At 45.3% G+C, this 23,284-nt stretch overlaps 1 protein-coding gene across 1 annotated transcript in view; it reads left to right on the top strand.

Moving 5' to 3' along the window:
* Window positions 1–634: 634 nt before the first annotated feature.
* The window catches only part of LOC144611953 (Golgi reassembly-stacking protein 2-like), a 40,905-nt gene continuing 18,255 nt past the window's right edge, over window positions 635–23,284 (top strand). Inside the window, exons 1-6 of the mRNA XM_078431311.1 lie at window positions 635–811; window positions 9,189–9,269; window positions 11,965–12,168; window positions 15,884–15,970; window positions 20,553–20,683; window positions 22,607–22,718. Coding sequence (XP_078287437.1) covers window positions 749–811; window positions 9,189–9,269; window positions 11,965–12,168; window positions 15,884–15,970; window positions 20,553–20,683; window positions 22,607–22,718 — 678 coding nt within the window. The 5' untranslated portion in view covers window positions 635–748. The remainder of the gene's footprint in view (window positions 812–9,188; window positions 9,270–11,964; window positions 12,169–15,883; window positions 15,971–20,552; window positions 20,684–22,606; window positions 22,719–23,284) is intronic.

Genomic DNA, 23,284 nt, shown 5'->3' with positions numbered 1-23,284 from the left:
CAGTTCACAGCGCCCCCTCAGAGGGCCTCAAACGCTAGGGAGTAGAAGTAGGTTTTGAGCCTGGACTTAAAGGAGTCGATGGAAGGGGCAGTTCTGATGGGGAGAGGGATGCTGTTCCACAGTCTAGGAGCTGCAACCGCAAAAGCGCGGTCACCCCTGAGCTTAAGCCTAGACCGCGGGATAGTCAGTAGCCCCAAGTCGGCCGACCTGAGGGACCTGGAGTTAGAGAGGGGGGTTAGAAGATTTTTGATATGGGGGGGGGGGGGGGGGGGGAGAACGTACAAACTCCGTACAGGCAGCACCCGTGGTTGGGATCGGACCGGGGTCTCTGGCGCTGTGAGGCAGCTCTGAGGAAGGGTCTACTTAACTCTGCTGCTCCCTCCACAGAGGCTGCCCGGCCTGCTGGGTGTTCCCCAGCATCTTTTTTTTGGGTTTGCAGCAGCCACGTTACTAGGATACCGGGAGATCCCGCCTTCCCGGGGCTTGGCCAATGGAAGCAGGCGTTGTTCGGGTGTGACTGGGGGAGGGGAGGGGGCGGGGCTGGCAGCTGGAGTCGCTCGCTCGCTCGTCGAGTCCTCCCCGGTCGTAGTGGACGCTCTCCTCACCCGCCCCTCATCCCCCCCCCTCCCCGTCTCCCCCCCCCCCCCCCCCCCCCCCGGCTCCCGGATACGCGCGGACAGGAGCCCCGGCGGGCTTCTTTCTGCAAAGCTTCGGCCCGATCGCCTCGCTTCGACGGAGAGAGGCGCCGATGGGAGGCTCGCAGAGCACGGCGCTTCCCGGCGGCAGGACCGAGGGATTCCACGTCCTCCGGGTACGTCGTAGTAGAGCTGCCCCACCACGGGCTCTTTGGCGGAGGCGGGAGCTCCGGCCGAAGAGCGATCGAGCCTCCCCGGCCCGGCTCAAAATGTCCAGCCTCTTCACCGCCATCTACCACCGGATGGATGTGGACTGTCTGGGCATTCATTAATTAATCGTTGCTTGGACAGCGTGGACCTCTCCGTCCTCTCCGTCCTCTCCCCTCCCATTCGCTTCAAATTGGGGCTTAGACCTGTTTTTTAAAAAAATGTAATGAGGTCTCTTTGCAGGAAGAATAATTCAGACTGGAGATCGTGGGTTTTACCGAAGCCCCCCCCCCCTGTTTGGCGAGAGGGGAGTGGTTGGGAGCTGTGTGAGGTGCTTTGATGTGAATTCCACATCAAATAATTGGTTCCTTCAACTCTCCATTAAGGAAGGGAACGGCAAGAGAGTTTCCACTTGTCCTGATTTGAATCCAGGGTTCTGGAAATTTCCATGTTGTAAACAATCGGGGTGACTATAATATGTAAAAAAAAAAATAATCATCTAATTGACTTCATAGCTCCTCTCCATAAATGCAGTGTTAAAATGTCCGATTCCTGTCAGTTGTCCTGTGATGTTCATCTTTTATTTTTATTAACTATTTCAAGCGATGGTCTTGCCCTTTGCCCTGCCTTCATTTCGTTTTATGAGTTAATTGAAGATAGTATGCATCTCTTCTGCTCGTTGCAAATGACTTCCCAATGTGTACGCAGTGAAGTTCCTTGGATGACTTTGACTATGTTTTACTGGCCCTAGTTTAGAAGAGTACAGATGCAGCTGAAAATTGCACATTCCAAACTAATGTCATCCCTTTGTGTAATAAGTAATGGCAAAGTTAGCATGTTCCCTTTCTTCCTGACCTCACAGCTGCAGAATAGCTTATTTTAAAGTGCCTTTCGTCTTTGGCCAAATAAAGATGGAAATGTATTGACGTGGCAAGTGTTAATCTCTCAATGTTGTCCCAGTTCCAAGTGTAAATATAAAAGGAAGATGAAATGAAAGAAGCTTTTCTTTTCCCCTCCCTTTTCATCCAAAATGCATTGGAGCTACAAAACTGTAATTATTTAAATAGTCATCATCCAGGAGAACTGTGGGAGGTCCTCTGGCCCATGCCAGCTATTTGAAAGATTTATTCAATTAGTGTAATTCCTCTGGTTTTAACCCTGTAGCACTGCAGAATTTCCCTTTTCAAATATATTATAGAATCAGGCAGCATGGAAGCAGGCCATTCGACCTGACCTGTTCATGCTGACCAATGAGTACGCTTCTGTATCATCCAGTACTTTGTCCATTGCCTTCTCCACCCTAGCAATTCAAGTGTTCATCTGAACATTACTTAAATGCTGTCAGCAACTCGGCTTCAACCAATTGCAAGAATTCACCACTCTCTGGGTGAGAACGGTCCTCTTTGGATGCCATCTAAGTTTCTTCCCCTTATCTTAAACCTGTGTCCTTTAGTTGCCTATCTCTGATATGGGGACGAGTTTCCTGCAGCCTGACTCGCTGAGTTACTCCAGCATTTTGTGTCTACCTTCGATTTAAACCAGCATCTGCAGTTATTTTCCTACACATGTCCCCTTTTGATCTCCTCCATTCCAGGAAGAACAGACCCGGCTTCTCCAGTCGCTCCTCATGAGTGAATTGCCCTATCCCAGGCAACGTCCTGGTGAATCTCTCGTGCGTTCTCTCCAGCACTATCACATCCTTCCTGTACCTTGGTGTCCAGAACTGCTTGCAGTACGCCGACTGAATTCGGACCAAGGTTTTAAGAAGTTTGGGCATAACCTCCCTAATTCTGAACTCTATTCCCAAACCAATTAATGCCATTGTTCCATATATCTTCTGAACCTAGCTGTGTTGCTATCTTCAAGGATCTGTGGACTTGTACACCAAGGTCCATTCACAGTGTTCGTCCTAGCCTCATCAAAGCTCCCATGATGTATCACCTCACTTTTGTCTGGAGTAAACATCATCTGACATTTTTCCGGCCAGTGGCTGCTTTATCCTGTGGAGATGAGTTGAATGTCGTTTAATTGCATTCACCTCGGTAATTGGTAGGTATTTTGTCGCATACTGGTTTGTGCCTTGTAGATGGTGGACAGGCTTGGGTTTCAGAAGGTTGGCAATTTGCTGTTGGATGTCTAGCCTCGAACCACTTAGATTTGTCTCTGGTCAGTGGTGACCCGTGGGATTTTGATGGTGGGGACTTGGCAATGATAATGCTATTGAATGTTAAGGATAAGTGGATGAACTTTCTCTTGTTGTAGATGGGCATCATTGCCACTTACTGGCCCATACCTGAATGTATGGGCAACACAGTGGCGCAGCTGGTAGAGCTGCTGCCTCACAATGTCAGAGACCCAGGTTCGATCCTAACCTCTGTTTCTGTCTGTGTGAAGTTTGCACGTTCTCCTGTGACCACGTGGGTTTCCTCCATGTGCTCCGGTTTCCTCTCACATCCCAAAGGGTTTGTAGTTTAATTGGGCTCTGTAAATAGCCCCTAGTGTGTATGGAGTAGATGAGAAAGTGGGATAACATAGAGTGAATGGGTGATCGATGTTCGACGTGAACTCGGTGGGCCAAAGTGCCTGTTTCCACGCTGTATCTCCAAACTAAAGACATCTTGCTGAATGCAGGCACGGGCTGCTTTATTTGCTGAGGAGTTCTGAGTAGAATTGCCTTTGCAATTTATGATGGAAGGAAGATTATTGTTGAAGCAGCTGAAGATGTTTGGGTATTGATACTGCCCTGAGGCACTCCTGCATCAATGTCCTGGGGCTGGGCTGATTGACTTTAAACCATCACAACCAACTTACTTTGTCTGATGTCATAGAAACATAGAAAATAGGTGCAGGAGTAGGCCCTTCGAGCCAGCACCGCCATTTAATATGATCATGGCTGATCATCCAGAATCAATCTGAAGAAGGGTCTTGACCCAAAACATCACCCATTCCTTCTCTCCAGAGATGCTGCCTGTCCCACTGAGTTACTTCAGCTTTTTGTATCCATATCCAGAATCAGTACCCTGTTCCTGCTTTCTCCCCAAATCCCTTGATTCCGATGTCAAATACTGCCTTAATGTCAGAGGCAGTCACATTTGACTCCCCTCGCCCATGTTTGAAACAGGCATGGGCCAGGGAGGTCATTTGGCATTTTGACAGGTCTCTTGGTGAGCAAGTGAGTAATTCCTGTTGAATTCTATCACTTTGAGGCTAGAGGGTGGGTGTTGGTGATGGGAGAAACATGCAGGATGCAATTTGCCCTGTATTTGTAGTTCATTCCTGATCATAATCAATCATTTATTTTAAAAAAAGTAAATGCCCTGTCTCTCATCTTGCGATGTGATTCCTATAACAACTGTGGCCGTTTACAAAGACACCAAAGAACAGCAGGACCACGTTACGACTAGATGCGATCAGTTGTGGAGCCTTTGTCTTTGTGTTAAAAATGCATTAAAAAGGAATGATGGGTAATAAAAGATTACAAATGATATTAATAGCATATAAACTGAGACTTCAATTTATCATTTTTTTTGTTCAGTATTTTAGGTTTATTTTCTCAGCAAAATGCACCAAAGCATTGTAACAATCAGTACCTTTTGTTCTCTGTGTCATTGCATATGTAGTGCTCTGATACATGTTTGTGCTGTTGCTGGAGTAACTCTTCGTCTGAAGAGATTACTAAATCAGTCTTTTCTCCAATAATCATTGACTTGTTAGGTGTATGATTCTGTGGTAGTCTGGTGGTTAGTCCTTATTTGGTCATGCTTTCAGTTTAGTTTAGAGATACAGTGCAGAAACGGGCCCTTTGACCCACCGAGTCCGTGCCGACTAATGCTATTCTAGGGACAATTTACAATTTTATCAAGCCAATTAGCCTACAAACCTGTACGTCTTTGGAGTGTGGGAGGAAACCGGAGCTCACCAGGAGAACATACAAACTCCAGCACCTGTAATCAGGATCGAACCCGGGTCTCTGGCGCTGTAAAGCAGCAACTGTGCTGCTGTGCCACCGTGCTTGCCCTTTCTTGCCCCTTCCCAAACTTCTCTTGTGTGATGTCTTTTGAACCCTCTGAGATGCATAGGTTATTGTAAGGGAATGTTATCGTTTTGTAGCTGACATTCATGTTAAATAGAGAATTCACCTGGTGGATCAAGTGGAGATTGAGGACTGGTTTCCTGGTGATTTTCACTGAGGATCAGTAAGTGTTTGGTCTTTCTTGGCTGGCAATCTTCTTTCCACAAACACCATCCAAACAAAATGGAAGCCGGTTGTCGATCTCATTGCTTACGGGCATTACTGTGCTGAATGGCCAATAGATTTGCTTGTGTTAATATTGCACTTCAAAAGTAATTCATTTTGTGAAGTACTCTTGAAATGTTTTAATTACATCATAGAGTGCTGTGTTATTAAAATGCATTTAAATGCATTAATTGTGGTACTATGGTGAAGGTTTCCTGTTGGATTATTGTAACCTGCTGAAGCACAATGAGATCATTGTGCAGAATGGTCTGGAGCAGTGTTATCATGTGAATTGTCAAATTGGTATAGAAACTGTACAGTTGTTCCAGAGGATGTGTAACCATTTTGTAATAATGTTCAAGAATTCAATCATAAAATTAATAGGATTAAAAAAAACAGCAGCTGCCAGTGGAATTTGCATATGCTCCAGTGGCTAAATTGGGAGCAGTATGAATTTGGCTTGACAACAGACTAGAGGTGGAGGGTTAAATTCATCAAAGCTGGGAAGTTTCTTTGTTTCCCTGTTGTCCTGAGATGGGAAGCAACACACCCCTGGCTTAATGCCAAGTGGAATATTCCTGTGTGGATTTGATTTCCTCTTACTGGAGGATTGGGTGAGAAAAGAAAGTGCCTTTTAACCCAGAGCTTTCTCCCAAGTCTTTCTCTCTCCCCCTCCTCCCCCCCCCCCCCCCCCCCCCCCCCCGTACTGTTCTTTGGTAGACACAAAATGCTGGAGTAACTCAGCGGGACAGGCAGCATCTCTGGAGAGAAGGAATGGGTGACGTTTCGGCTTGAGACTCTGCCTGTCCCGCTGAGTTACTCCAGCATTTTGTGTCTACCAAAGAACAGGAACGGGCCCAGAATACCTGTGCTGAACATGATGCCAAGTTAAACTATTCTCATCTGCTTGCACGTGATCCATATCGTTCCATTCCCTGTATATCCATGTGGCCATTTAAATCCTTTGATTTAAACCAGCATCTGCAGTTCTTTCCTACTGTACTGTTCTTTGTTCTATTGAGGTTTGTGAGGTAGTGGATAAATAGAAAATCTGACGGATTCATACTTTCCACTGAGTTCAATGCTGAGATGCACTTGGACCCATTGAGTGGCTACTTTTCAGATGAATCATGCAGGCTGGGATTCAGGGGTTAAACAGAAAATGCTGGAAACGCTAAGTAGATCAAGCAGCATCCAGGAAAGAGAAACAGAATTAGCACTCTGACGAAGGCTTTTTGACCTGAAATATTTCTCCGCAGCCTGACTTGCCACGTGTTTACAAGATGATTTTTTTCAGATTTCCACCGTCTACACTTTGTTCACGTTCAATTCCTTGTCTTTGAGTAATGTGGGGAAAATATTACCTCATGAAATACTCTCAAGTGGACAAGTTCCACAATGATTATCACATAAAAAGCATCCAGTCATTATCTCGTTGCTCTTTCGACAAATTTTTCCTGCCTTGCAACAATGACGACACTTCCAAAAAGACCTTCATTGCTTGTAAAGTGCTTCCCAAAGGTGCTATGCAAATGCAAGTCCGGCCTGCTTTCTAGCTTTTTACCTAGTTCCTGGCTTGAGAGTAGGCTGTTCCCCCACTTGGAGAACATAGGAGACATTTTGCTGCACAGAAGTGAGCAGCCAGCCATGCTCAAGGACTGAGGGGGAAAATGAGGGCTTTTCAGCCTTGAAGAGAGTGATTGTGATATATAATAGTGCTTTTTTATTTGTGTTCATATTGCATCCAGTTTTGGGTTGGGAGCATTTTGCATCCGCTGGGCTGCTTTTACATTTGGATTAGAGAACCAGTAGGCATGCTGGGCGCTCCTTTTATAACGCACTTTGAAAGAGTAAAGGCGTGGGATGGGCTCTACATATTTACATAATTTAAGCCACATCACTTGTCTCAATAGCTATCTTGCAGGCCCACATTTTCATCGTGTGCTTCCCAAGACCCTAATTAAAATCTGGAGGGTGGGAAAGTGGGTGGAAGAGAATGGTGGGGGTGGGGTTGGGGGGAGGGGAGAAGAGGGGAGAAAAGGAAAATAGGAGACGGAGTAGAGAGGGTCTGATGGAGGAGGGGAAATGGACTAATTACGGGTTTGAGGGTGGGGGGGGAGGGGAGGTACCTGAAATAGGAGAATTCAATGTTCATACCATTGGGTTGTGAGCCACCCAAGTGGAATATGAGGTGCTGTTCCTCCAGTCTGAGTGGCCTCACTCTGGCAATGGAGGAGGCTCAGGACAGAAAGGTTAATATTGGGAAACTGGGAACTGCAGATGCTGGTTTACAAAAGAAGACGCAAATTGTTAGAGCAACTCAGTAGGGTTTGAAACTTGGGTGGGAGATTGGGGGGGGGGGTCAAATCTGTATATTTGTGCTGCGGTTAGACGTGGAAGAACTTTTTTTTCTAAACTTTTGATCACACAAATTCGACAGAGTATTTATCAATAATAAAATGAAGTGGATTTATCAACTGCAAATGAAGTGGATTAATATCATCTGGAGTGTAGTTTACACTGTGGGGGAGGGAAGACAGTGAGGGAACCTTCCATCTGCACTCACTGAACCTTTTTGATCGAGTTACAGTAAGACCTGGGTGCCTTCAGCACCTTTACATTGTGCTAATCTGTTACTCTGTGTTTTATGATGTCTTACCACAATGCTGTTATTTGGCAACCGACATTTGTCAGTTGATAATTAAACTTTACAGTCATCATTAAAAATGCCTGCATCATCATTCACTGTAGAACTTGGGTTTGGCCTCGCCATCAAGGATTGCGCCTGTTTCCAACATTGAGGCACGGCGGTAGAGTTGCTGCCTTACAGCGCCAGAGACCCGGGACTGCATAACCATCTTAATTCATGAACTGTTTGTGTTTATAAGTGATCTCTTCTAATATATTGTCAATAGGAGTTGTCATTGCCTAAGTTATGCCATGTTGTATAGGAGACGTGGGCCTCCTACTGTATTAGACACAAAATGCTGGAGTAACTCAGCAGGACAGGCAGCATCTCTGGAGAGAAGGAATGGGTGACGTTTCGGGTCTCGACCCGAAATATCAGCCATTCCTTCTCTCCAGAGATGCTGCCTGTCCCGCTGAGTTACTCCAGTTTTTTGTGTCTATCTTTGGTTTAAACCAGCATCTGCAATTCCTTCTTATTGTTTGGGAGAAACATGTGTACTGAAAGGGGATAAAATTAGTCCACATAAGTTGCTTCAATGTTCTGTTTAGTGAGACGTTACTGCTCTTTTACACTCCCTCGCCTCCCCACACTCCACAGATGCATGTCTCAAATTGTGGGCAGATGATCAGCCATGATCACGGTGAATGGCGGTGCTGGCTCGAAGGGCCGAATGGCCTACTCCTGCACCTATTGACTATGACTTGGGGTAGTTTTCCTTGCATCCTCTGAACCCAGGAGGAGCTAGAACATCGGATGCAATATCTTCCAATTTTTGGATAGGCTTGCAGTAGCTGACCTGAACTATTCCTGAAGGCCGGGTTACTTCAGTATTGAAAGGATATGTGCTTCAAATATACTATCATATCATATCATATATATACAGCCGGAAACAGGCCTTTTCGGCCCTCCAAGTCCGTGCCGCCCAGTGATCCCCGTACATTAACACTATCCTACACCCACTAGGGACAAATTTTTTTTTTTACAATTTACCCAGCCAATTAACCTACATACCTGTACGTCTTTGGAGTGTGGGAGGAAACCGAAGATCTCAGAGAAAACCCACGCAGGTCACGGGGAGAACGTACAAACTCCTTACAGTGCAGCACCCGTAGTCAGGATCGAACCTGAGTCTCCGGCGCTGCATTCGCTGTAAAGCAGCAACTCTACCGCTGCGCTACCGTGCCGCCCACGAATACTGCTACTGAATCTGAAATGTTTAACGACTGAACAAAAAACAAAGTGCTGGAGGAACTTGACCTGAAACGTCGTCTGTCCACTTCCTCCACAAATGCTGCCTGAGCTGCTCAGTTCCTCCAGTGTTTTGTTTTAGCTTAAGATTTCAGCATCTACAGTCTCTTGTGTTTCCATGTTTAAAGACTGATCAGTTTTTAAATATTATTTTTATTTTTATTTTGAACAGGTGCAGGAAAACTCCCCAGGATACTGGGCTGGGCTGGAACCATTCTTTGATTTTATCATCTCAGCAGGTGACAGGAGGCTGGTGAGTTTGTTCCCAATGTTTGTGTGTCCATTTTAGAAAGTGGAAAAATCCATATTCAATTTTTTGTGTCCTCTTCCGGTCGAATAACCCTTGCTTTCTGCTGCAGATTTTTGCTTCTGTGCAATATCTTTTGTCCATTTACTTAGTTGATCATAATTCTTCAAGCTAGGTACCACTGTCATAGATTGATTATTCCAACCTTCCTGATGCGTCTGCCAAACACGTGGCACTGTTCGTCGCTCCACTAAGCACCTCTGATATTACTTGACTCAACTGCAACCCTGATCCTTGTTACCATCTTAGAGTCATAGAGTTATACAGCGTGGAAACAGGCCCTTCAGCCCAACGTCCGTACCAACCAACATGTCCCATCTACACTAGTCCCACCTGCCTGCGTTTGACCCATATCCCTCTAAAACCGTCCTATCCATGTACCTGTCTAAATGTTTCCTAAACGTTGTGATAGTCCCTGCTTCAACTACTTCCTCTGGCAGCTCGTTCCTTAGACCCACCACCCTCTGTGTGAAAAAGTTACCCCTCGAGTTCCAAAAAAATCATTCCCCATTCACCCTATTCCTATGTCCTCTGGTTCTTGACTTAAACCTATGTCCTCTGTTCCTCTTGTGACTAACGCCTCCATATTTGATCACTGATCACCCCTTAATCTAACCTTAAAGCTTAAGGTTTCTTCGTTTGTATCACAGATTAATACTAAAACTCTTTGATGGTTATAAACCAAGGAGGGTTATTTGATTCAGTCATGCAGGGGTACTGTATTTAGTTCTTGTGCATTGTTACTGGTGAAGTGGTTCTCCTAGCCGATTTAGAAGATCGAGGATTTCTTTAGGATTTCCCCCTGAACATTGTTTTTATTATTATAGCAGACTAGACCAAGTGGACCCGTTGGGCCCAAATCTCTCCTGCATTGATGCAGCACCCTCTCCTACCCCCCTCCCCCACCCCTCCCCACTTCCCCTTCCCCCTCTCCATCCCCCTCAACCCCCCTTATCCTCCCTCCCTCCTCCCTCCCTAGGAGATAGAGTTAAGCATTAAAATGTGAATAACTTTAAAAGTATAACACCAATTTCAATAAAACTACTTGCATTATCACTCCTGCATTGGTGCAGCACCCTGTCCTCCCCCCTCCCCTCCCTCCTCAACCCCCCCTCCCCTTTCCCTTCTCCCCCCTTCCTCCCTCCTCCCCCTCCCCTCCTTTTAAACTTAAAAATGTGAATAACTTAAAAAATATAACACGGATTTCAATAAAACTACTTGCATTATCACTGAAGTGACCATGGTGAGTAAGGTGGGCCTAAAATTGTCACGCTATCGTGTACCGTTTTGGCTGAAGTTCAGTCACAAACAAGATAACAAACGAGAGTTTTAGTATATAGATGGCCAGAGTACTCAACCTATTGTGTGGCAGTGCAACAGAGGGCAGAGGAAGCAGGCTGAGTGTTTAGCTGGCTTCTAGTTGCCGAAGAATTAGTAGTTGCCTCAATGTTTCCAGTGTGGTTGGATGAGGGATGAATGATACTTAAGTGGTACTGCTGACTGCGAGCAACACCGTTAACACTTCACTTGCAGACTACAAAACAACGGAAGTATTCATTTTTAACATAGACACAAAATGCTGGAGTAATTCAGGGATAGAAGGAATGGATGACATTTTGGGTCGAGACCTTTCTCTAGACCCAAACCCGAAACGTCACCCATTCCTTCTCTCCAGAGATGCTGCCTGTTACTCCAGCGTTTTGTGTCTATCTTCGGTTTAAACCAGCATCTGCAGTTCCTTCCTACAAGTATTCATTTTTGTTGATTTTCCATTTCAATTGGCCAGGGCCATAAAATAATCAAAATGCTTCAGTGCAGTTTTGCATATCTTGCCTGTCAAAATCTCACCGATGCAAGATCTGGCTTCATGAGCACTAATTTCCCACAGCGTATTCACTCTGGGAATTTGCTTCACAATGCTGCACCAGGGTGAGGCAGCAAAGAATCGTTGGTATTCTTACTGTCCTGTTTGGCATGCATGGTTTCATTGCTGCAGAAAAGCACACTTAATATTAATTAACGGTTCCTGACGCGACAATGAAGTGTTGAGCTTGGCTCACAGAGGAATTCTGCAGCTTTACAGCTATGCTCATTCCTTGTGTGTGGTGCATATGTTTCCCAGGGATTAGATTCTATCTCTTGTAGAGTAGAGGTGTAAAAATAGGTTGCAGCAAACACAACTGCAACCATATCTTTCTCATCTCCGTACTTTACCTCTGCTTGGTAGCGTGAGCACTTTAGTTTTCACTCTCCCATTTTTTTCGTATGGATGCTAGGATACAATCCCAGCTGTAAGTTAGACTCTCAACTTGTGCTGTGAGTCCGTGGGGTTGCACAGAATTATAGAGCTGTACAGCATGGAAACAGGCCCTTCATAATATATCTTTTTGATATGAAATGAAGCAATTGCTTTATGAATATTTACCTTGTTGTCTCGTAATATCAGGAGCTTCACTGCCGAATGTGATGTGCTTCATTTCTTATTGGGAAGTGCATTGCTTTCTCTGTTACTGAGGTCCTCGACTGCCATCTTTGCTGAGGCTGGCTAATGTTAGACGGACTGGGATCAAGTTTGGAGCCTTCCAAGTTCTAAACGAGTGCACTATTTTTCTAATCCTTTTCTATTCCTTGCTACTTTTAGGATAAAGATGACAATGCACTACGGGAGCTGTTACTAGGCAATGTGGAGAAGTCACTCAAAATGGCTATTTACAACACTAAGACTCAGGCTGTTCGCGAAATCAGTGCAACGCCCAGTAACCTCTGGGGAGGACAGGGGCTGCTTGGAGTCAGCATTCGGTTCTGCAGCTTTGAAGGAGCAAATGAAAATGTTTGGCACATCTTGGTATGTACAATTTATCTCTGTGTGTGAGAGAGCAGTGCTGGACTACTGGCTACCTCTTTGATGACCCTCAGACGACTGGAATTTGCTGGCATTACCTTGCACTAAATGTTATTCCCTTATCATGTATTTATACACTGTAGATGGATCGATTGTAATCATGTATTGTCTTTCTGCTGACTGATTAGCACGCAACAAAAGGTTTCCTTGTTGGTGGGTGTATGGAACGAGCTGCCGGAGGAGGTAGTTTACGCATGATTTAGTTTGCAACGTTTAAGAAACGTTTGGACAGGTTGGGTGGGAAGGGATGAGTTAACCAGGGAGATTTTCCCATCTCCACCCCTTTCCACCTTCCGCAGACACCGTTCCCTCCGCGACACCCTGGTCCACTCATCCCTTCCCACCCAAACCACCCCCTCCGCAGGTACCTTCCCCTGCAACCGCAGAAGATGCGACACCTGTCGCTATACCTCCTCCCTCGACTCTGTCCAGGGACCCCAACAGTCCTTTCAGATTAGGCAGAGGTTCACTTGCACCTCCTCCAACCTCATCTACTCTATCCATTGTTCAAGATGTGGACTCTTATACATCGGCGAGACCAAACGCAGACTGAGCGATCGTTTCGCAGAACACCTTCACTCAGCTCGCCTGAACCTACCTGATCTCCCGGTTGCTGGACACTTTAATTTTCCTTCTCATTCTTACACAGACTTTTCTGTCCTCGGTCTCTTCCATTGTCAGAGTGAGGCTAAACTCAAATTGGAGGAACAGCATCTCATATTTTGCTTGGGCAGCTTACAGCCCAGTGGTATGAATATTGATTTCTCTCACTTCAGGTAGCCCCGGCATCCCCTCCCCCACACAAGACACACTAGCTTCTCATTTTCACCCAACAAACAGATCACAATGGCCTGTTTCCTTTATCATCGTTACTTTTTCGCATATCTTTCATTCATTGTTTTTTATCTCTTCACATCACCGTCTATATCTCTCGTTTCCCTTATCCCTAACCGGTCTGAAGATGGGTCTCGACCCGAAACGTCACCCATTCCTTCTCTCCAGAGATGCTGCCCGTCCCACTGTGTTACTCCAGCTTTTTGTGTCTCGGCTGCTTTTATATGTTGGACTATCACTTGCTGTGGCAGGCCAACAAACCTCTGCTGTTCAATATTTATGTTTTGTTTTTGTGTAGCCCATTACTGGAAGTGTGGGCTGATGATGACATAGTGAGGGGAAACGAGACATTTGGGACGTGTGTGAATGTGAAAAACAATTCTGCAGTTTTGTTATCTGACTGGGATTGTGAAATTGGCATTGTAAGGAATGGGGAGGAAGTGTAAATTAAAGGGTAAATTCAGTGGCACATCAAGAACAGCAAAGAGGGTGGGGTTAGAGGGTGGAAAGGTTCTATTTTAACAGAAATCGACATTTTTATCATTGGCAGCAGTTCAATCCTGAAGGAATAAGATGGCCGCATTGTGCATTGGATTCATTTTCAGTGGCATAGAAGTTGATTTGGCAATGACTAGCGCATTACTGGAATAGGCAAAAACTTAAGTGGAAGATAGACACAAAAAGCTGGAGTAACTCAGCGGAACAGGGAGCATCTCTGAAGAGAAGGAATGGGTGACGTTTTGGGTCGAGACCCATCTGAAGATATGCTGCCCGTCCCGCTGAGCTACAGCTTTTTGTGTCTGTCTTCCGTTTAAACCAGCATCTGCAGTTCCTTCCTACACAAAAACATAAGTGGGTCTAATTCATATTTGCTGTGCAAATACCTCAATCATATGCCATTCAGTGGCTGTCACTGGTAAGGCAGACCACAAACTGGGGTTCTTGTGAAGCTAAAGGTGAACCAATTCAATTTGGACAGCAAACTGTGGATATTTTGGACTTCAACACAGCTGCACTTGCCCGGTTTCCAGTGCCATTTGGACAGGTGGAAAGCTAATACATTTGGCATTGCCGTAATTTTGGTCATCTTATTTTGGAATAAAAGTGTGTCTTAAGTAACTTTTGTAAAGTATATTCGTATTCAATTTTCTGTACCACTCTCCAGAAAATGGTGATTTTTGCTTAAACAATACTGATACCTACAATTCCTTTTGGTGCCGATATTTATTTGTCCACTGTCCATGTCTGATCTCATGGCTGGTCGGGTTCTGTGGGTATTATGACTGGGTAGTGCCACTTTGTGCCTTGGAGTAGTCTCCCAGATGTAGCACCGAGACTTATCTCTGCAAAACCTTGCCAATCACTGGAAAGATAAGTGAGCCTCAGTCCACTCCTTCCCTCTGTCCAACGCAATGTCCCCAGCACTGAAGGCTTATTATACGTGGTTGCCTCTGTTGTACCTGACACCAGACTCCTGAAATGGATGCTGTCACAGAAAGGGGCTACTAGGTGAATGGAGGGGGATTCTCATCGGGATAACTCAGCCGATCAAGCAGCAACTCTGGAGAACCTGGAAAGGCGACGTTTCGGGTGGGGACCCTTATTGTGTCCCGACCCAAAACGTCGCCTACCTGTTGTCTCCAGAGACGTTGCCTGACCTGCTGAGTTACTCCAGGTAGTGTAAGAAAATAACTGCAGATGCTGGTACAAATCAAAGGTATTTATTCACAAAATGCTGGAGTAACTCAGCAGGTCAGGCAGCATCTCGGGAGAGAAGGAATGGGTGACGTTTCGGGTCGAGACCCTTCTTCAGACTGATGTCAGGGGGGCAGGACAAAGGAAGGATATAGGTGGAGACAGGAAGATAGAGGGAGAACTGGGAAGGGGGAGGGGAAGAGAGGGACAGAGGAACTATCTAAAGTTAGAGAAGTCAATGTTCATACTGTTGGGCTGCAAGCTGCCCAAGCGAAATATGAGGTGCAGTTCCTCCAATTTCTGGTGGGCCTCACTATGGCACTGGAGGAGGCCCATGACAGAAAGGTCAGACTGGGAGTGGGAGGGGGAGTTGAAGTGCTCAGCCAGACTGGCACTTTGTGTTTTCTTTTAAGCCAGCACCTGCAGTTCCTAGTGTATTTTTTTTAAAATTCAAGGATATCCTTGAGGGGGGGCAAAAAAGCCCTTGGGAATCGTTGCCCCATGATTGCTCAAATGTGCTGGTGCTGAGAGCTTTGATTCAAGGCACTGGGGGCGCAATGAAGCTCTCAAAATAAATAGCGGAAGGAATGTCCATCACCTCAAGCACCTCCTGCCCCATCTGTGGAAGAGTCTGTGGTTACCATCAGTCACCTCGGAACCCACAGAACTCGGAGTAGAAGCAGGCTGTCCTCAACCCCAAACGATTGCCAAAGGAGGCTTCTAGCCATAAACATTTTCCTTTTTAGCTATAGCTTTTATCATTGAAATTGGGTAAAGGAGCTATTAAAATAATATAGAAATGGAGCATCCCAACTGTGATCCTCAGTCTCTGCGGAGACTAGGTTATGCAACTCGGGAAGGGAAATATATGGTGAGGGAAATATATTTGCCCACGATTTCTGATTTGTCTGTGAGGTTTGCAAGTGTGGAGACTCGCTGCCTACTTTTAAGCACGTGGAAACGAATATGAGAGTGATGGACTGAGTAGGAACAGTTGGCACTTTTTTTTTTTTTTTAAATGGTCATGAATTTTCCGATAATGTTTTCATTATTTGGGTGGGGTTTGTTACGGTTGCTCATTTTGTGTGTTTGTGTGTGTGTGTACACATCTATTGTTTAAATCTTGCAGGAAGTGGAGCCCAATTCCCCTGCTGCACTAGCTGGTCTGAGGCCATACACAGATTACATTATTGGAGCAGAAGCTATCCTCCGTGAGGTAACTGCAAGTTGATTCCTTTTCCTTCTTGGGGGGTAATTGAATTTGTACGTGAATGTAAGAAATAAAAGCAAGAGTAGGCCATTCAGCACGGTGCAGGCACGGTGGCGCAGTGGTCGAGTTGCTGCCTTATAGCGCCAGAGACCCGGATTCAATCCTGACTACGGGTGCTGTCTGTATTGAGTTTGCACATTCTCCACATGACCTGCATGGATTTCCTCCCACGCTCCAAAGACGTACAGATTTGTTGGCTCATTGGCTTGGTACAAAAGTAAAATTGTCGCTAGTGTGTGTAGGATGGCGTTAGTGTGGGGATCGCTGGTCGGTGGGGCGAAGGGCCTGCTTCCGTGCTGTATTTCCAAACTCAGCTAAAGTGGACCATTCAGCCCCTCTCACCTGCTCCCCTCTTCAACAAAATCATGGCTAATCTTTTACCTTGGTGCTGCTTTCCTGCTTTAACCCCCATAAACTCTCAATTTCCTTAATGTCTAAAGATCTATTCATTGTTCTTGAGTATACTCAGTAGTTTAGCCTCCACATCCCACTTGCACTTTAACACAAATATTGGTAGGAAAATCAGACTCATCCACGATGATCCAGATGCAGTCTTGCAACGGCCCTACATCGTTTGAGTAAGACTTCTCCACTCTTGCATGGAGATCCTTTTACAATTAAACCCAACATACCATTTGTCCTCCTAATTGCTTGATACCAGCACATTAATCTGTGTTCGAGGACCCTCAGCTACCTCTGAGCATCAGCACCATGTGATCTCTCTCCTTTCTATTTTCTCTCTATAAAAAGGAGCTGACCGTACATTTTTCAACATTATATTCCAACTGCCATGTCCCTCTTGTATGAATGAATGGAATACTTTATTGTCACATGTGACAAGTCACAGTGAAATTCTTTGCTTGCGTACCCAAGGTATGCAAATAGTCGCCACATAGAGGGTGCTTACAACGTTATATTCTTGTTCATTTAGCCTGCCTGTTTCACCCTTAAAGCAACCCTCATCACAGCTCACATTGCCACCGAGCTTTGTATTTAATTTGCTAATTTATACCCAGCCTTACTGTCCCACTGCAGTTTAGGGTCCTGTGTTCTCCCACCAGTGTTCTCTGCTCCTTGTTCTTTCTTAGCTCTTCCTAAACTGATTCCACCACTTGAATTTCTGAGTTAGGAGACTTCTGTTCTCCTGCCTTTATCCCTTTAGTATCAAGCTGACAATGCTTCCTCCACCATTTTTCCTGTCGCTCCTATGTGAAGCATCTTGCCGAGTTTAATTCTTAATCCAAGTCACCTTGCAGCCACATCTAGCAGCATTAAATTGGACCCATTTATTTTTATTTGTGGCATTAATTCACCTCCTAGTTGCCAAAAACTTAAATTCCCATTCCCCTTCCCCCTCCCACACTGACCTTTCTGTCCTGGGCCTCCTCCATTGTCAGAGTGAGGCCAAATGCAAATTGGAGGAACAGCACCTCATATTTTGCTTGGGCAGCTTTAAACCCAGCGGTATGAACATTGACTTCTCTAACTTCATGTAACCCTTGCATTCCCTCTCTCTCCGCCCCTCCCCCACTCAAGTCATTGTACTAGTTTCAAAGTCGCCTTGTTGAGTCTCATTGTTTGTAACTTGTTTTCACCTAACCTACAGCTACCAATAACCTGTTTCTCTTATCATCATTACCTTTTTGCATATCTTTCATTCATTTGTTCTATATCTCTCGATATCACTGTCTATATCTCTCGTTTCCCTTTCCCCTGACACTCAGTCTGAAGAAGGGTCTCAACCTGAAACGTTTCGGGTCGAGACCCTTCTTAAGACCAGAAATGTCACCCATTCCTTCTCTCTAGAGATGCTGTCTGACACGCTGAGTTACTCCAGCTTTTTGTGTCAACCTATGTACAATGCTGTTTGCATTCCAATGAATTTTTTACTATGTCTTTCACTTTTTCACCAGGTTCACCAGAACCCACCTCACCCTCTCCACTTTTATCCATGATTTAATAATGCCTCATCTGCAGGCCTAGTTATTCAGTACGTTAGTGCAACAGGTCCCAGCTTGATTCAAGAGAAACCTGATCTGACAGTATAAGAAAATAACTGCAGATGCTGGTACAAATCGATTTATTCACAAAATGCTGGAATAACTCAGCAGGTCAGGCAGCATCTCGGGAGAGAAGGAATGGGTGACGTTTCGGGTCGAGACCCTTCTTCAGACTGATCTGACAGAACGGTTCCCTCTTTCCCCAATGCTGCTGCCTGTGCCCCATCAATTTAAATTCCTTTCTCTCATACAAACTTTGAACCACTTATTCAACCTTCTTACTTTATTTACCCTGTGCCAATTTGCATTTTATATAATAATACAGCGATTTATTATCTTTGCGGTCCTTTTAAAAAAAAAATTTGCTCGTCCCTTCAGTAGAACCATCTCCTTTGTCCTGTATGTTGCTGGTTCTCCGCCTAACAGCACGGTTCCCTATTCCCGCTACGATTCTTTTCACTCTCCCAACTTGAAAGGCTCCGTTTACCGCAGAAAGAGACACAAAGCGCTGGAGTAACTCAGCGGGTCAGGCAGCATCTCTGGAGAACATGGATAGGTGACGTTTCACAGAGTGCTGGAATAACTCAGCGGGTCAGGCAGCATCTCTGGAGAACATGGATAGGTGACGTTTCACAAAGCGCTGGAGTAACTCAGCCGGTCAGGCAGCATCTGTGGGGAACATGGATAGGTGACGTTTCACAAAGCGCTGGAGTAACTCAGCGGGTCAGGCAGCATCTGTGGGGAACATGGATAGGTGACGTTTCACGGAGTGCTGGAATAACTCAGCGGGTCAGGCAGCATCTGTGGAAACCATGGATCGGTGACTTTTGTGTCAGGTCCCTTCGGACTGATTGTGTGGGTGGGGAGGGGGGGAGAGAAAAGAAAACTGAAAGACGGGAGGGGCAGGACAAAGCCTGGCAGGTAATGGGTTGATCCAAGTTGATGGGAGGGTTTTGATAGGCAGATGGTTGGGAAAACGCCAGAGATGAAAAGACAGAGGGTGTGAGACAAAAGGATTCAAGAGTTGCGAATTTGTGAAGCTAGAGGAAGGAATGTAGGTAGGGTCAGGGGGAGAAATATGTGTGAGTCAAGGTGGGGCACAGGGGAAAGAGGGGCGGGGAGAACTCCCTTTATCACAGTGCTGTGATCCATTTGCTCATTCACCCAGTAGTCACTGTTTTCATTCACACAGGCTGCAAGAACCTAAACCTATTGGACAAACTCACAGGTTAAGGCTTCTGTCTCATGACATTCTGGATCCCTATACCTGCCTCACTCATAGTCAGCAGGGTGTAACTGACCAGTTCTACAGTGTTTAATGTAAAGAGTACAACTCGTCTTCGACAAAATGCCCAGTGAAATTTTCTATTGTGCGTTTTTTTGGTGGTGGAATCTCAGAGGCAAGCTTGTCAGTCTAAGCTGCAGACAACTATGATGGATGCAGTGTCCATGAATCCCAAAGGTTTTTGCTGCATTTCAAATACTGAAATGTAACAGTGCCCTTTTGGCTAAGTTCAACAGAAAAAAGCATTTAAGCTATGATGTGCAATGTAGTGGCCCAGTACATCTTATTGACGTCTCTCTGTCTGAGTCATGAAATATTTCTCCTCATTAATTATTAAGTAACTGAAGCTACTGTAGTTTAGTTGAGTTTAGAGATACAGCGCGGAAACAGGCCCTTCGGCCCACCGAGTCTGCGCCGACCAGCGACCCCCGCACGCTAACACTATCCTACACGTATGCACGCACACGGGACAATTTACAATTTTTCCGAAGCCAAGTAATCTACAAACCTGTGCCTGCTTGGAGTGTGGGAGGAAACCGGAGCACCCGGAGAAAACCCACGCAGGTCACGGGGAGAGCGTACAAACATCGTACAGACGGCACCCACAGTAAGGATTGAACCCGGGGTTCTGGCCCCATGTGAGGCAGCAACTCTATCGCTGCGCCACCATGCCGCTAGAGTTAACCAATTCTCCTGGATGTTTGTGTGGATATATATGCTGACTGGTATGGCAGTTATTAAAGAAGAGAATTAAAAAGTTAATTTGATGAGATCTGCACGCTGTGCCGCTGTTTCAATGACTGATGTTTAAATGTACATCCGTCCTACTGTGTGTTATGTGTAGCTTTTTTTCCCCATGTAATACAGCCTCCCAGTGGGAAGGGGAGACGCAAACTGGAGGCGATCGGTGTGGTTCTGTGCTCCCCCTATTTCATTCTCCTTTCTTTCCCACAATTGTATTTATTTTTCCAGATTAAGTGGAAAAATGGCCATCAATTCTGATTTGGGGAAGCTGTAATTTGTTTGTTCAAGCTTTTGTGACACAAAGTAGTCGCACTATTACTGATGGTTGAAGTTTTTTTTGTTTTAAGTATTGTGCTACTTGTATTTCTTGCAAAAGGTGTGGTCAGGATGGTGCATGGAGGCGAAAGGAAACTAAATTTTTGTGTGATTTATTTGTTGGTGTATAAATCGGTGAAGAGGAGCCAGAGTACTAACACTATTTTTCTTTGTTCTGTTCCAGTCTGAAGACCTGTTCTCTTTGATTGAGTCCCACAACGGAAAACCGCTAAAGATCTATGTGTACAACACTGACACAGATAATTGTAGGGAGGTGATTATCACACCGAACAGTGCATGGGGTGGAGAGGGCAGGTATGGCATTGTTACATTATAGAGGTCGGTTTAAACATTGAGTAGGGTATGCAGTATTAATTTATTGGCGTTTGCAAACAGGTTATGTGAATGTGTGTATAATGTTCAACTGCATGATGATTCTTGCTCAAAGCTTCCCCCAGAGAGCCACTTCCTTTACTTTTGTCTTTGACGGTTTTTTTATTTTCTTAAAATCTTCAAAGTGCCAACTTCTGAACATGCTCTGAACCCAAGATATGTGATGAAACATGTTTTGTGCTCTTATTTTCAATGGCATGGCGCCAGCGTGAACAGAGAGTGCCGTTGTACAGCCATAATTAGTTAACGTGTGCTTTTGGCTCTGTTTGAATAACAGACAATAAATTCAAATGCTGGGAATGTATAATAAGTAAATATTGCAGGTCAATTAAATCTGGCACGATTTAAGCAATGCAACTTCTTTTGGGAGACAAAAAAAAAAGCCTCCTTTGTCCAATCTGGATGTTGTGGGAGTAAATGTGGGACAAGTGTCAGAATGGATTGAAGAGGGGAATAGCCATGACATATACTAGCCGGTGACCTGCCTCATTAAATGAGCTTGGACGTTTGCCACAGTTCATTGTAAATAGGACACAAAATGCTGGAGTAACTCAGTGGATCAGGAAGCATCTCTGGAGAACAGGCGGGTGATGTTTCAGGTTGAGACCCTTCTTTGGAGTGAATGTAGGGTGGGAGAAAGCTGGAAGAGAGGAGGGCAGGACAAAGCCTGGTAGGTAATGGGCAGATACAGGTGAAGGGGAATTTTGATAGGCAGCTGGTGGACAAAGACGGGTGATGAAATGACGGAAAGGATATGAGACATGAAATGAGACAAAAGGACATCATCTCTTTTCATTGATGTCTTTGTCCACGATCTGTCTATCAAAAACCTCCCTCACCTGTATCAACCTATTACCTGAAGAAGGGTCTGGACCCAAAACATCACCTCTCCATGTTCTCCAGAGATGCTGTCTGTCCCGCTGAATTACTCCAGCACTCTGTGAAACGTCACCTATCCATGTTCTCCACAGATGATGCCTGACCCGCTGAGTTACTCCAGCATTTTGTGTCTATCTTCGGTTTAAACCAGCATCTGCAGCTCCTTCCTAACATCAACCTATTACCTTCTTGGTTTTTACCTGCCCCTTCTCTCTTCAGCGTTCTTCTCCCCCCCCCCCCCCCAATGTCTGAAGAAGGGTCCCAACCTGAAACGTCACCTATCCATGTTCTCCAGAGATGCTGCCTGTCCCGCTGAGTTACTCCAGCACTCTGTAAAACGTCACCTATCCACGTTCTCCACAGATGCTGCCTGACCCGCTGAGTTACTCCAACACTCTGTGAAACGTCACCTATCCATGTTCTCCACAGATGCTGCCTGACCCGCTGAGTTACTCCAGCACTCTGTGAAACGTCACCTAGCCCTGTTCTCCAGAGATGCTGCCTGTCCCGCTGAGTTACTCCAGCACTCTGTGAAACGTCACCTAGCCCTGTTCTCCAGAGATGCTGCCTGTCCCGCTGAATTACTCCAGCACTTTGTGTCTTTTTCTGTAAACCAGCATCTGCTTGTCCTTGCATCCGCATCATAAATAGGACCTGTAATTCTGAGATAATTCACTGCAATGCGCTCTGTGCGACACCTTTAAGGCCATTGGAACTGGCCATTGGATGTGGGGCTTTTGATTCCATTCCATTGTAACTACACAGGGGAAGACAATAAATCCTAGATTCATACTTATCAACCCTTATTGGAATTATTCATTGCAATCGGTTTACAGACAGTTCCCCTTCCGTAACCCGGAGACTGCCTGTACCTTTTATATGGGATAGCTTCACCACATGTAATTGATGTTGAGTTTGTGAAAGCTTAATGCGCATGGTTTAAATCGCTTGTACCTTTTTTCCCAGCCTGGGCTGTGGGATTGGCTATGGATACCTGCACCGGATACCGATCCACAAGCAGCTAATGGAGAGGAAGGTAACTCCAGTTCTCCGAGCTAACCTGCCTTCGAGTCCTATGGTAAGCACTAAGAACTTGTGTGTTAATTGAATGTTTAATCTCTTCCACTATGAGCAAGCAGATACCTGGTGGTGACATTGTTACCGTTTGTACGATAGTTTTGCAATTTGGCAGTTCAGCACAATTCTTTATTTGGTTTTACTCTAATCTAGCAATGTGTTCCTAATCACATTTAGATTTGATGGGAGATTTAAACCAAGGCTGCCTGTGTTTTCTTTGCTTGCTCTGATGATTCGGGTGGATATTTAAAATGCATTTCGTTCGAAGAAAAGCATGGAATTCTGATAGTGTCCAATGTTCTTCCTTCATGAGGAGGTTATGGGGAAAAGGCAGGAGAATGGGGTTGAGAGGGAAAGATAGATCAGTCGTGATTGAATGACAGAGTAGACTCGATGGGCCAGATGGCCTAATTCTGCTCCTGTGGACTTATGAACGTCAACCGCTTACACCTAAATGGCTGCATTAGTCATCTGTGCTGCTGCAGTTTGTGGGATTTTGCTTTGCGCAAAGAGCTGCTGTATTCACTGATGTGATCAATAGTGCACATTACTGCAATTCATCCTACG

This window comes from Rhinoraja longicauda, chromosome 42 (genome assembly GCF_053455715.1).
Source record: "Rhinoraja longicauda isolate Sanriku21f chromosome 42, sRhiLon1.1, whole genome shotgun sequence".
Classification (NCBI taxonomy): domain Eukaryota; kingdom Metazoa; phylum Chordata; class Chondrichthyes; order Rajiformes; family Arhynchobatidae; genus Rhinoraja; species Rhinoraja longicauda.
Note: the sequence above shows the minus strand (reverse complement) of the source record. Positions and strands in the feature narration are given on the sequence as shown.